This window comes from Sinocyclocheilus anshuiensis, unplaced genomic scaffold (assembly GCF_001515605.1).
Source record: "Sinocyclocheilus anshuiensis isolate Anshui unplaced genomic scaffold, SAMN03320099.WGS_v1.1 scaffold122, whole genome shotgun sequence".
Classification (NCBI taxonomy): Eukaryota; Metazoa; Chordata; class Actinopteri; order Cypriniformes; family Cyprinidae; genus Sinocyclocheilus; species Sinocyclocheilus anshuiensis.
This window is the reverse complement of record NW_015544153.1, coordinates 442,818-457,885: the sequence shown is the minus strand read 5'-3', so window position 1 is coordinate 457,885 and position 15,068 is coordinate 442,818. Positions and strand designations below refer to the sequence as shown.

The window sequence follows — 15,068 nt, the reverse complement described above, 5'->3', positions numbered from 1 at the left end:
TCTTTAGGAATCCACATGATTGGAATTTTGCATGACTTGTGAGGAGAAATTCCCATGCAAATTTCACATCAGGTTCATGTTTGTTGAACATTTAATACTAAATTTGCTGCATTTACTGTTATAAAGCTGCTTGCTTCATGTATTGCTACACTACATATGGACCGTTTTTCCTTGTGAATTTTTTGGTAGACATTTTTGCTGATTTGCTCTCACCTTAAGGTGTAGACACTATACGTGAGCCATATGCATACTGTACCAATGGCAAATGGAAGAAGTGTTTGGTGAAACCTTTTTGAAAACAATCATTACTTATGCTGTTTTTTTTTTGCACAGAATTGAAATATTTCAGCTTGAAAGAACCAGCATATTGTCAACTGTTAAAAAGAAGTCCAGTATCAGCCTAGTTGGGAAACTATTTTAGGGTCTTACTGTACTACAAATACATATGAGCATGCACATACATTTATCTCATCAAATTATACACAAAGAGTACGATGTATATGCAATAAATCTGATCCAAGTTTATCTGATCCAAATTTTTCCTTTCCTCTCTTGCCAGCCCACACTAGAGGTAAACCATCACGCAGGGAAGTCTTTAGACAGTTTCTGCAAGTGGCAAAAGTCCATCCTGCACCGGAATGGACATGGGAATGCCATCCCTGACAATGGAATCGCTCACCATGATACAGCAGTCCTCATCACCAGGTCAGCATATTTCAGTATACGCTTTTAAAAACTTTTTCAATACACACACTAACATCTGTCTAATATTTTGTAGCACTCCATTGGTTCCACAAGGCAACAGGTCATAATTTTAAAAAGGCTGTAATGTACTTGAAGTGTGTGTTTGGAAGAACAAGCGATTTATGGTAAATCATGCTATAGCTTTAATCTACACAATGAGGAGTTAGGTTGAATTCCTGTGCCTCAGAGTTGAGTGAGAGAGATAACGTGAAGTATGAGAAAGAAATAGAGAGTGAAAGAGAGAAGCAGAGAGAAAGAGAAATTGTGGGAAGTGTTGAGTCTTTATATTCGAGGCTTATATCAGAGGGTATGTCTGCTGAATGCATCAAGCATTTCCTTTCATTGTCTTCACTCTCTTATCAGGACAGTGTCCAGTCTGTGACCTGTCTCACAGTTCTAGTATCTGTGTGTGTGTGTGTGTGTGTGTTCTGTGGAAACCCAAGCAGTTTATTCACCCAAAAATAAAAAAACATCATAAATATTTCTCTGGCGTGTTTTCAGGTATGACATCTGCATCTACAAGAACAAACCCTGTGGAACACTTGGTAAGATATCCATCTATCCATTTAACCAATCCATTCAGTTGTCCAATCCATCCATCCTATCATTTCATCCATTCTACCAATCTATCCAATCTGTCCATCCTATCAATCCATCTATTCTACCAGTCTATCCAATCCATCCATCCATCCTACCAATCCATTCAATCATCCATAATTAATTGCCTTATCTGTCTGCATATATTAAGTATTTGCTTATTCATTGCTGAATTCTCATTTCTTCTCTGTTCATAACAAAGCTAATCGAAGGTTTATTGGTACTGTATTGTCTTTTAATTTTGATTAGTTTGTAGAGACTAATTAATTAATGAACTAATCAGCAGTACTGTAGTAGGATTTGCATATATTTGTATTTGCATATCCACCTTATTTTTCATTGTGGAAGTAAGCTATTTCCTGTGAATGTGTGGAACTTTCAATCGATTAGCCGCTACAGGTAAACAACTATAAGAATAAACAGTACAGTAAATTGTAAAACTATTTGTGCAATAAAATGTGTTTGTAATTGTGATAAAAATAAGATAATATGATAACAAATATACAAGTTTGCAATTTCAATCAACATAACATGTACTCTTTTTGTACAGATGAAATAACTGAAAGCGGCTGACAATGTAAGCCAAGTTAAAAAGACCCGGCCCACTCTTACGTTAAAAATAAGGTGGATAGTGTTGTAGCATATATGTGTATGTGTGTGTCCATGTCACTGTGCTCGTGTGCACACATGTGTCCGTATCAGGATTGGCACCTGTTGGCGGTTTGTGTGAGCCAGAGAGAAGCTGTAGCATCAATGAAGACATTGGTCTGGCCACTGCTTTCACCATTGCACACGAGATAGGACACACGTGAGTCTCTTCCAATTCCTCAACTTCCTTGCTTACATCTTATGTTCCTCTGTTCCTGCGTGTCTTTTGGCCTGAATTTTGATGATTGATGCTGTTTACTTTGGGTCAAGAGGGAACTGCAGGGAGTTTGTGAATTAATTAAAAGCTAATTCATTAAATGATAAACATGTAAAATGAAAATAAATACAGAAATGTAAAATAAAATGAAATGCTTACTAAAAACGATTCAAAATTTAATTTTTACCAGCATTTAATGTGACCAATAACCAAAGTCAGAGAACTGTGAACATGCAAATGTGTTGTTAAATTGTTGAAATATTAACTTAAAATCTCAGAAGGCATTAAGTATTTTAGTTCAAAGGGATTCTGCTGACAAAAAAGTTTGGGAATCCCTGATGTACCTAAACTGTGACAAAATTATGTCAGTATATAGTATATTCCAAAATGTTCATATTCCAAAACCTTTTGAAGCTCTACTATAAGCAGTGTTGGGAAGGTTACTTTGAAAATGTAATAGTTACATTTATTTTGTAATTAAATTACGTAATGCCGTTACATGTAACTAGTTACTCCCCAACACTGACTATAAGCCAGCATTACATCAGCTCTCTTAAATTCCAGTTTTGCCTACTTGAGTCATCAGGGCATACCCTCTCAACTCTGACCTTAACATTTGACCTCTACTCTGAGTGGCCTACCAAAATAAACTTGGGTTAAATTCAAGGATGATCTCTAAAGCCTCTAGAGCCTTTTAAATACAAATAATGCTCATTATCAACAACTGCACTAATATTTTCTCTCAGTCTTGCAATATTTATATCTTGCCCACTGCTCCGGGTGTGTGTTCACAGTATGTGTGTGTGTGTGTGTGTGTGTGTGTGTGTGTGTATGCACTTGGATGGGATAAATGCAGAGCACAAATTCCGAGTATGGGAAACCATACTTGGCTACACGTCACTTTCACTTTCATCTGAATTTATGGGCACGCCTGGTTGATATCACACTTCGGAATATTTCCCTGAAAGGCAGTTGTGTTGTCATTTCTGCTGCTTTGGTAGTTGAAAAGCATTTTTCCCCATCATTGTATGGATCTGAGCTCTGTTTGTGCTGGGTCATTCAGCACATTGACCCAGATAACCCTCTGTGTTAGATAGGCTATGTTGGATAGCTATAGAGGGCTATGTTAGATAACCCTCCCTTCTCTCCAAGAACTGTACTCATCCAGAGTGAGCAAAAGGGCTAGCAAAATCACTCTAGACCCCTCACATCCAGCACACTCCCTCTTTGAACTGTTGCCATCTCATCGACGCTACAGAGCACTGAGCACCAGAACGACCAGACACAGGAACAGTTTCTTTCCTCAGGCAATCCATCTCATGAACACTTAACAATAATCGTGGAACACACAACACTAGTATACATTATTTATTTAACAGACATACTTATTTACATTTCAAATTTGCACATATCATACCTGTCTATATTATATATTGTGTTTTTGCTTTTTTGTACATTGTATATTTTGTATATTTTTATATAATTCTTTTTATTATCTGTGTCCTGTCTTGTCACTGTCATTCTGTTGCACTGTGGAGCTTCTGTCACTAAAACAAATTCCTTGTATGTGTAAACATACCTGGCAATAAAGCTCATTCTGATTCTGATTCTGACATTGTTGCCTTGGCTATGCTCATGGGCTTCGGAGCTGTTTTCATAGGTGGTGAAGTCATTAGTGGTCTGGTCCTTATGGTTCATCCAGGTACCTTTGAACTGATGGCCATATGACGCTGCACACTGGGGCTGTCTAGACAAGGGGGCATATGTTTAACTGTGTATAGGATTGCATAGGTTTGTGAGAGGTGCTGATAGGTTTGGGTATGTATGTTCACATTCTGTAACCAGGACCATGGGATTCCATTTTTATAATTCCATAAAATCATTCATCTCTCTCTTTCAGGTTTGGGATGAATCATGATGGTGTTGGCAATGCATGTGGGGTGCGCAGTCAGGAGACCGCTAAACTCATGGCTGCCCACATCACCATGAAGACTAACCCCTTCGTCTGGTCTGCCTGCAGCCGCGATTACATCACCAACTTCCTCGAGTGCGTCTGCTGCCTCAGTCTGAGATCTGTATTTTCACTGAGACATATTGGATTTAGTGTGAAATACTGACCGTATCATTACTCAATTTTAGTATCATACATTTCCAAAGGATTGGATTATAAAAATGATTGATGTGAATGTCTGTTTAAACTACAACATGATCGTCTTGAGTTTGTGTTTACGAGGCATTTGTTACATGAGGTGCTTAATAATGATAGACCAATATACAGGCTAATTAATATTTGGCCATTGTAAACTATGCCTGAAATCTTCTGATAGCTAGTTCACATTTTCTGTTTTCAAATATTTTAGTGAATATTTGTTGTACATTTTAATCCAATTTTATTTCTTTTCATTTTAAATATTGTTTATTTTTATAGACTACAGTAAAGACTTATTGTTGTTTCAAAAAATCTATTTCAAATATGTGCTGTTTTATTTTGATAAACTTTATATTTACCTGTTAATATTTAACTGGTTTCAAACTATTTCTTGAGCACCAAATCAGCATATTAGCATGATTTCTGTAGGATTGTGTCACACTGAAGACTGGAGTAATGGCTGCTGAAAATTCATATTTGCTATCACAGGAATAAATAAAAATTTTAACTATATTAAAATAGTATCAAAATAGTCTGTGGCACTTTTGCGTAAATTTCTTACTATGGTGATTAAAATAGGTTTCTAACCATTAAGGCTTATTCACTCTGCCACAACAAATGTAAACAAGCGTTAACACACTGAAAAAAAACACAATTGTTGAAATTTAGTGTTTGTTGGCATCAGGGCAGCATGAACTAGCCTTTACATGTTCATCACTTCTCACACACCCATTATGTTTTCCTTCTGATTGTTTCTTAGCTCTGGCATGGGTTCCTGCCTGAACAATGTTCCCCCCAAGCAGGAATTTGTTTACCCCACCACAGCCCCTGGCCAAGCCTATGATGCAGACGAACAGTGCCGCTTTCAGTACGGAGTGAAGTCTCGTCAGTGTAAATACGGGGTACTTGCATCACTCAGTGTAATCGACAACAGTTCTTCACCCAAGAAAGAAAATGCCATCATCATCATCTATTAAAAATGCAGATGAGCATGATTTTTGACAATGGTACCATGACAATACCATGTTTTTTCTGATCTACCTTTTAGATGTTTGGGGTCAGTAAGATTAAATTTTCTATTCATCAAAGAATCCTGCAAAATGTATCAGTTTTATTTTAATGACATTTTTCAAAAACATTTAAAAAAATCCAAAACCCCAAACTTTTGAATGGTAGTGTACATCACCATACAAGAACAGCATTGTTTTAGACATTAGAACATAGATATTCGATGTTTACAGTATCAGTAACAAAAAATACCATGGTAATACTATGCATACGCAATGTTTTGTCTTCAAAAGGCATAAGATAACTTTTTGTGTTAGAGTCATGATTTGCTAGAACATTTTCTTTTTTTTTTTGGTGAACTATTCAAAACATGTTTAAAATATTTCTTTTTTTTTAATCTGTAAAATAATCTATTTTTTTGTATATTGACTCTTTTTAAAATATCTCATTTAGAAGTATATAACCATCCTACTGTAAGACATCTATGCTCAAGTAGAGTCTTTGTACAGATGAATTGTGGGTTATGGTCCTATCCAGGTTGCCTTTATATCCTCACAGTAAATCATTTAGCGCACTCTTTATCTCTCTCTCTCGCTCTCTCTCTCTGTAAATCTGCACCAGATAGTCGTTCTACCTTTCGCTGGCTGTATTAATATTCCATCTTTTTGCTCCCCCAAGACTTCAGACACTGGCATTCTGCCACTTTTGTCCAAAACCACAAGTTGGTCAAAAGTTTGGTTCTCTTTGGTTTGCGGCTCTATTCTCTGCCAGCCAAGCTTGACCCTTACACCTCCACAGACCCACAATGGAGCTCAGAGCTCAGTCTGTATAGTGTGCTATATCTGCTCTTGTTGAGTCAAGCTTTAGGTATTGACTGCTTTATGGGATACCAGTGCAGGAAACTGAACATCTGTAGGAGGATAACACACACTAGTTCAGCTATCACTGTAACTATGTAGTCTAATAAAGCAGGAAGTTATTTGGTAGGTCTGAAGTGCAGTGTGTTCTTTACATTTGAGGGGACATCTAATCTACATCAGAAACAAAAAGAGTGCCATGGTATAAGTACAACATGCTAAAAATGCTCAGAACACCTTAGCATCCACATAGCCACATCGGAAGAAGTTGTTTGGTGAAGGAATGTCCCATTTCTGCGCTTTCCACACATTTCTTCAGTCTCACGAGTGTTTCTTAAGGTCTGTTTTTTCCTAGGGTGACCATACGTGCCATTTTTATGGAACACGTCCTGGACAGGATTTCTATATTGCCTAAAATATCCAGGTTTTGGCTGTTAGCGCTGCACAGACCGATCGGTGTATGTATGACATCCGTGAGAGCTATAAAGAGCAGACGCTCCTTAGCTTTCGGATCGCTCTCGCGGTACTTTGATGTCAAACACCGATCGATCTGCGCATTTGCATCGCTTTGATCATTCTCTGTAGATCCCACTTTCTCACGCGCCACGATTGGTCGATTATGTACAATGCCTGCATGTTATTGGTCAAGCTACTTTTCGATCATTACCTTCAGCAAGTATGAAAACAGGAAACAAAGCATAATATAGAAATCCTGGCCAGGACGTGTCCCGTAAAAATGGCACGTATGGCCACCCTAGTGTTTTCTGCCTTATCTGGAGTTTTGTTTAGTGGCTTGTGTGTGTGTGTTCAGGAAGTGTGCAGTGAGCTTTGGTGCATGAGTAAAGGGAATTACTGTATCACCAGTAGTATCCCTGCCGCCGAGGGTACCATCTGTCAGACCAGCACCATCGAAAAAGGGGTAAGCACAAGGAATTCTGGGAACATGATGCCAGGAATAGCAGGACACAGCAATGTCTACTGTTTTATGTTGATTAATGCTATTTTCTCATTAGTGGTGCTACAAAAGAGTGTGTGTGCCATATGGAACACGTCCGGAGGGGGTAGATGGTGGGTGGGGCCACTGGTCGCCATGGGAGGAGTGTAGTCGCACCTGCGGGGGCGGAGTCTCGTCCTCTATTCGCCATTGTGACAGCCCCAGGTGAGTCAGGCTCATGTGATAGATTAACACTGTTTGATTGGACAGATCATTAGTGGCATATAGGCGCGTTTCCATTTGAGATTTGCGCAAAACTTTGGCGATATTTTATGAATGTCGATAAAAAAGTATTGCGAAATGACGGCGTTTCCATTAACCAATGTTATGCGACTAAAACGTAACCTTTTGCCTCTCGCGATAAGTCATGGCAACGGATTTTGGTGGGATTTTGGCTATATTTATTCAAAGGAGGCGTATGCGTGTATGTTTATACGGCTGGATTCTGGAATAAACACAAGCATTGTGGCCGCAATCAGCTCCAGTGGCCGTATCAGAGCCACACTGCACCGCAGACGTGTGCAGTGTAAATCGTCTAAGCATTAATGGTTGGGAAAGCCCCTTATACTGGAGAGCGGCCACGTAAGAAGTGTTTCTTGGAGGTTATAGTACATTTGAAGAATGATCATATGACTTTTTGCATACGCCATGTGACCTGTACATGCGAAAAAGCCATTTCCATTGCAGTTTTGCGAATTATTCCTTTTTCGCATTGCCTGAAAAACCACCTCATGCAAGCGTAAAAACTTTTTTGCGATATATGGGTGTTTTTGCGAAATTGACGCGTTTCCATTAGGCGTATTTTCAATTCGCAATTTCAATTTGCGCAATTTGAAGGGTAATGGAAACGCAGTGACAATGGTCATATGCTTCATTGTGTGAATGACAATGTTCAAAATGGAATACAGCTTGCTATTTACTGAATACTGCACAGTATGCTACCTACTATTTTAAAAAAATAGTAAGTGGAAAAAATAGGCATTATTTGATTTTTCTACATTGTCATATTACCTCATTATGTTGTATGTGTGGGGCATCCAGTTAAAGCATCGTAAAAATTGTTATTTTTAATTCTAATTTTGTGTAAAAATATCTAATATATAACTAATCAAATAATCGGTCAAAAATGAGATGACATTACTTATGGTTCATTTATCACAATGGAAATGGAAGGCCAATCAAGCGTGTTGCATTATGGGATACAGTATTCTGTGCAGTGTAGTTGTACATCCAAGTATTTTATGTATACAGTATAAAATTCTGTTCAGAAGTTTGCGGTCATTTTTTTTTTCAATAAGAAATGAATACTTTTACCCAGCAAGGACACAGCAAACGGTTTAAAGGTGACAGTGAAGACATTTAAAATGTTAACCTAACAAAACATTGATTTCTGTCAGGACCACTATCGTCAAAGATGATTGACAATTAGCATACAGTTTGGATTGGCGGTATGGTTCTGTTCTGGGCAAGAATTCCCTGCGCCTCCATGCAGCCTAGCATGGATGAGAGCAGGGAGAGCAGCAATAACCCCCCCCCAGGGTAAACAGAACAGAACCAACATAAATATATTGCAGATATCGTAAAAATTCAATCATTTTATGTACACATTTTAGAATTAGTCTGATTCTAGGAGAATCAGAAGGCTGAATCCCGACTGGCAGAGGAGGAGTTGGGGATGGAGGAGGGTAATTAGCTATTGAGCAAAGCGAAAACTGCTGATAATACTGAGGGACCTTATATATGAATACTTAGATAAGTGTCGTATTCCCATAGGTTGATGGGGATCAGCTGAGAGTCAGCTGATGCGAGCTTGACTAACGTGACCTGCCAGAACTAACGCTACGCTTGATATTTCAAATAAAGGTTCTTGTTAACTTTCTATTCATCAAAGAACCCAGAAAAAAGCACAACACTGATAATAATAAGAAATGTTTCTTGAGCACTACTTCAGCATATTAGAATGGTTTCTGAAGAATCATGTGACACTGAAGGCTGCTTTTTCCAGCAGAGGAATAAATTACATTTTAAAATATAGTAAATTAGAAAACCGTTGTTTTAAATTGTAATAATGCTTCACAATATTACTGTTTTTCTGTATTTTTGATCAAATAAATGAAGCCTTGGTGAACATAAGATACATCTTTCAAAAACATTTAAAAAATCGTACCCACCCCAAACTTTTGAACATTAGTGTATACTGTACGAGTGATTTGATGATTCATAATGTTCTTACTCTCAGCCTGTTGTACTCAATGAACCTAGTCTGTCAACCTGCCAGGGAAAATCGGAAAAACTAACAGAAAGACAGAAGATGTCTGGCTGAAATGAACCTGAGCAGAATGATTTTGTAATTTACATTTACATTTAGTCATTTAGCAGACGCTTTTAAAATCCTATTTACTCTTGTGTGTGTGTGTGTGTGTGTGTGTGTGTGTGTGTGTAAAATACACACACACACACAAGAAAAACAACTAGATAGAATGTGCTAGAGTTAGAGGGTCATATAAAGATTATAATTAATAACAATAATTATAGTAATTGAGAGTTACATTGAAATTGCACTCAGATGTATCTTATGCCTGTCTTTGTGTGGATGCAGGCCAACAGTTGGAGGAAAATATTGTCTGGGAGAAAGGAAGCGTTTTAGATCCTGCAACATTGATGTGAGTTTGATACCTGCACATCACTTACTGACTCCATTTGTGTGTGTATCTGTCTGACGTTTCTTCAAATAATTACTAGAACTTTGGTTTGTTTGTGGATGGATTCTGCTCCTCTACATTAGTTGACAACTAAAGACTGGTGCATTGGGCAAAATATTAAACCTCTAAATGTGTAGACTTACTCCAATTAGATGAAAAGGATTCACAGTTGCCATGCTCCACTATATTCTCAGACTGACTGAATTGTGTGTGGATTAGGAGTGCCCGGCCGGATCTCAGGATTTTCGGGAGATTCAGTGCTCGGACTTTGACAGTGTTCCCTTCCGGGGGAAATTCTACACCTGGAAGCCATACAGGGGCGGTAAGTACACAGCCCTTTATAGCACCTGTTCTGAGACATACTGGTCGTGTCACTTTGATTTGTGTCACTTCAATTAGCCTGTTTTTACTCTGAACTGCTACAGTTCTGCCTTAAATGCACTATAAGTCTTACCACATTGGTATTGTCCTATAAATGTGACCTATTTTACTGATACGTAAAATAGGTCACTAAATTATATTCAAATGATATTCATGGGACCCTACATTATTTCTAGTTGGCATACCTTTTGTTAAACACAATAGAATTAAATGTTTACACAAAGCCTATATGATTTTTACAATACTTTACAATACAGTCATATTAGTTAATGTTAGTTAATGCATTAATTAAATAATATTAACAGATACAACTTTTGCTTTTAATAAAATTTCATTAACTAAGATTAATACTTGAGAGTAGTAGTAGTGAGTATTTCTCACAGCAAATGTCATGGTGGACACCCAAATCCACTATAATTTTATAAATAATGCTGTTTATGTGTCACAGAATGTAGTTTTAAGAATTGTTTTAGGCGAGAATGTAGTTGTTTAAACTTCAGATATGCAGTTTGTTAATAAAGATAATGTCTATTTGAACATTCACTTCAATATTTTCGGAGATGTGAGCTCCAGGGCGTCAGCAGCCGTTCAGAGCTTATGAAGCCGCCGAGAGCAGCCTCACCTCGGCCAGTTCTTCTGGAATTTTCCACTTGCTCTGATGTCTCTATAGTGGTTAAACATGAAATATCATTTGTTTTGGGTAAATGTAACGGGCAGTCTTTGGTCTCATTTATCTATTATTTGTTCCTGAGCAAATAGTTTTGGCTGAGGGCAAAATCTCATCACGTTATATTTTATATAACTTTAATGCTGTCTATTAGATTGCTGCCTTTGTACTTTTGACTGAATTGCTTATCAACTTTTATGATGGCTCTTGTTGTTGTTTATTAGATATTATTATTCAATAAATAATATTTTATATAAATTATAGTAGTATTTAATAATAGTATTTAGTATTGAGAAATGGTATGTGTTTGTAATGGTGATTTTAGTTACATTATTCCATCATTAGATGGTGACAAGAGACTGTCTTAAAGGAGACTTTTATATTGAAAGAGACTGAAACAGGGTTGTAAACAAGGAAGTTATTTTTACTTTCAACAACACCTTGTAAGACGCAGCCAACAAATGCACATTCAAATATTTGACTGGACGGGCAAAAATGACGGTTAAATCATTTTGAATCATTTGTGCCTACAGTAGGGCTGCACGATAAATCGCATGCGATATTTAATGCGCATCTTGTCAGTAAAGACGGTTCTGTAATCAGCGGTAAATCTCCATCACCTGCAGGCTTTCACATTGAGCAGCATTAACTACACAGAGCCGTTGTTCACTGACGAGTTGCGCAAAACCACGTTCATATTTGCGCGATTTTTTGGTCTCAAAACGAACTGCTGCGAACTGCTACTTGTGCTCATATATATATATATTAAATGATTGTGGGATAAGAAAGATTTTCTGCAGTTGTCTGTTTTAAAATTAAAAGCAGTTTTCCGCTGTACATATTTTTGGTGTAATTTGAAATGTACAGATCTGGACTATTAAGGGGAGACTTTTTTTGTAATTATTCTCACAAACTGTAGATTGATATCTAACGTTGGATTCAAAATATAAATAGTTATGATATCATATTGGTGCATCCCTTGAACTAATAGAAGTGAACTGAACAGAAGCACGTGATCTCTTAGTTACCTACCTACATCTTTCATGATTATGGGGATGTTTAAGTGCTCAGTTGTTGTTGTTTAAGACAACAAGAGTTTAGGGCTTTGGAAGGTGGTAGATATTAGGACTGGACCACCATGCTCCAAAGAACCAATCTCTGCACTGGCTCGGGTCCAGCACAGATGTGAGAGAGAGATAATGAGAGAGAGAGAAACTGCAGATAACAGTCTGGCATCCATATGGCGGGCTGCGGACTGCCAACTTCCCAGAAACCCCGGTTTAAGTTTCTGCTTTTGATGAGTGTGAAGCTGGACGTCAAGGACATAACTGCCTTTAATCTGCCCCTCCAATAACATAATGGCTTGCAGAGAGAAGCCCACTGCAGGCTACAAGCGCTGCTTTCATCAAGTCAGCTGATTTTACAATGGAAATCCCTTGCAGCTGTTAAAATAAGTGCCAGACTGCCGTTTTACCCTACTGTAGGGTCAGGTAGCATATAGACCTGTACTCTCTCTGTTCACACGGTCATCTTCCTTGTGATTTTCTTTTCACTTCTAGCATTGATTTCTTTGTTTTGTCTGTCTGTGTGGGCCTTTCGTGTTGTTTGTATACTGTAAATTGCCTGGTATATTTTAATAACAATATGCAGTAAACATTTCACCTAGTAGTATGCTGTGCTTTTGTCTCATGATCTTGCTCTGTTGCATATTTAATTATTAGTTGACTTGATTTGTCTTTCTCTATCCTGAATAATTTCTTTTTGATATCTTCTGTTTGTTCAGTCATTGTTTTGTTGTTAGTCAGTTAGTTTGTTTTTATTTACTATATTTTTAGTAATATGTGTAACTGTAGCACTATGCAGTGCAAACAATAGTATGCTACATTGTGGTCACATGACTTTGCTTGATGTTTCATTCGGCTAGTTGTCATCTCAGAAATAAATATGAGTATTTAGCATTTAAATTAAATTTTGTGTAAAAATGGTTTGCATGTACACTATTGTTGAAAAGTTTGGGGTTGGTAAGATTTTTTAACTTTTTTGAACGAAGTCTCACCAAGGCTGTGATTTATAGTTACTCTAATTATTATCATAATCACACTATCATAATCATAAGGATCTGTTTGCATGAGCTCCAACTTAATTGCAGTACTGCCTTAATTGCATTTATAAGGGTGCTTGTATATATAGCCTGTGTCTTAACTTTTGGCAGTCTGTTTGAAGTAACGAGTCCAGAAAAGCTTAAAAACATGCTTTAGCACTTTTGCTGAAGTTCAGGTCAAGCGCATTATATTGTGAGATACATTATTCAATTCATCATGTTTTGGCTGTACACTCTCTCTCGCCAGAACCTCTTGAAACGCCTGTCACTCCAGTGAAGCCCTCTTTTAGCCACCTCAAAAATATACCTATGCCCTTCCAGAGCAAAAATCTCATGGGATGTGCAGTTTCCATCGTAAGCCTGCTTCAGTATATGTTTTCACAGGCACCCAGGACCTTATCAAATTAGTCCAACACTAACAGAAAATTGGCCAACAGCTCAAAAACGCCCTCTGTAGGTTTATAAAACACGTTTAGTGGAAGAGTTATTATTTAACGTGAAGACTGGTAGATGTGATCCTACTGATAAGGCAAGCGGGTCTTAGGCAGCCAAAGTGAGATTACGCAGAGTTTTAACACCACCGCTGCCAGGTACAGGCAAGTGGAACGGGTTCAGACCCACCAGCCTGTCAAGCATAATATAAAGGAGGCCTAAAGTAGAGACAAAATCACGTACTGGTACCAGTCTGAGTGGGATTAGGAGTCATTTAATTCCTTGTTCTCTGTCACACGACCAATAAAGAGTATAGTGTGTGAGTTCTGCGCTTTTAAACACTACATTAAAGTACAGTATGTTCCTTTTTTTTTTTCTTTTGCACCCTCTTTACCACCTTCCATGTCTTTTTTCGTCTTGTACTTTTTAAATACCTGTTAGACGTGCAAAACTGTATTTTTCAAATTGACTTGTCCCTGGGTTGCTTTAATGAATAGATAACTTAAACTAATCGAATAATAGAATTATATAATTTCTTAGGGAGCATTTATATAAGATGCGTCCTTGCTTTCAAAAACAACTGGACAGAACATGACGGAATGAAAGAGAATGCAGCATTTGTAGTATTAACTCATATTTTTTGACTTGATGCCATGTCCTAAAAAAAGCAACATTTTAAAGTTTTTTTTTTTTATCATGCAAATTAGGGATGCACCAGAACGAGTCCGAGTACTTTTATTTTGGGTACTTACCTGTAATTTCACTGCATTTGCTATTTTTAAAATTATTGGATTCAGAAACCAAAAGAATATGAATCATGTTAGCTGGCTTCATTTAGCAAATAGATATTTCCTTCAGTTATTTTCACACTTAATCATGCCCGTTAAAATGTATTGTACAAGCTTTTGTTACTTTCATTGTTCATTTTATTGCTGTGTTTATTGCTATTTCATGTTTAATATAATAGCACAGTGCACATTAGACCTGCTCCACTGCAGTGGCTCAGTAAATTTTGTAACAGCGATGAACATTTTTTCCGAAATATAAGTCATGTTTTTTTATCATCTGAAATGTGCTGCAATTATATTCCAAAGTGACTTATATAATGCAATTAACGTCAAGCAAGCAAAACATGCCCAACGCATGCACACATTTGTCTTGGTGCAGAATGAGAGACAGACATTTCACACAGACTGCTAGTTTCACTTTCGCTTTAATTGTATGCTTGACGTTTAAAATAAATGTTGTTTATAGTGAATGGCCTTATAATTTTTCTTTGTTTTATATTTACAATTTAGTTTTAATCCAAATGATGCATGTGCTAATGGAGTGAACCGCAATCAAGATCATGCAACAGAAGTCAAGTAACTTTAGTAACTTGTGTATTGTTTTACTTACTTTTCTTTTGGAATATCTCTTTAACATCTCAAATATTTCTCCTAGACAGAAATTAGGTTTCTTTAAGATCGAATTGAGATTTTTGTTTGAGTCTCCTGCTTCTCAAACTTGTCTCCGGAGACAAAAACTCTTAACACTCTCACAATGGTCTCCTTTAAAGCTTTACAAGAGAT

General features: G+C 37.3%; 1 protein-coding gene across 1 annotated transcript in view; it reads left to right on the top strand.

Moving 5' to 3' along the window:
• The window catches only part of LOC107695212 (A disintegrin and metalloproteinase with thrombospondin motifs 10-like), a 37,151-nt gene that overhangs the window by 5,173 nt on the left and 16,910 nt on the right, over positions 1-15,068 (top strand). The window contains exons 5-14 of the mRNA XM_016495029.1: positions 560-705; positions 1,246-1,289; positions 1,544-1,561; positions 2,044-2,149; positions 4,107-4,253; positions 5,116-5,257; positions 7,032-7,139; positions 7,234-7,379; positions 9,814-9,877; positions 10,136-10,238. Coding sequence (XP_016350515.1) covers positions 560-705; positions 1,246-1,289; positions 1,544-1,561; positions 2,044-2,149; positions 4,107-4,253; positions 5,116-5,257; positions 7,032-7,139; positions 7,234-7,379; positions 9,814-9,877; positions 10,136-10,238 — 1,024 coding nt within the window. The remainder of the gene's footprint in view (positions 1-559; positions 706-1,245; positions 1,290-1,543; positions 1,562-2,043; positions 2,150-4,106; positions 4,254-5,115; positions 5,258-7,031; positions 7,140-7,233; positions 7,380-9,813; positions 9,878-10,135; positions 10,239-15,068) is intronic.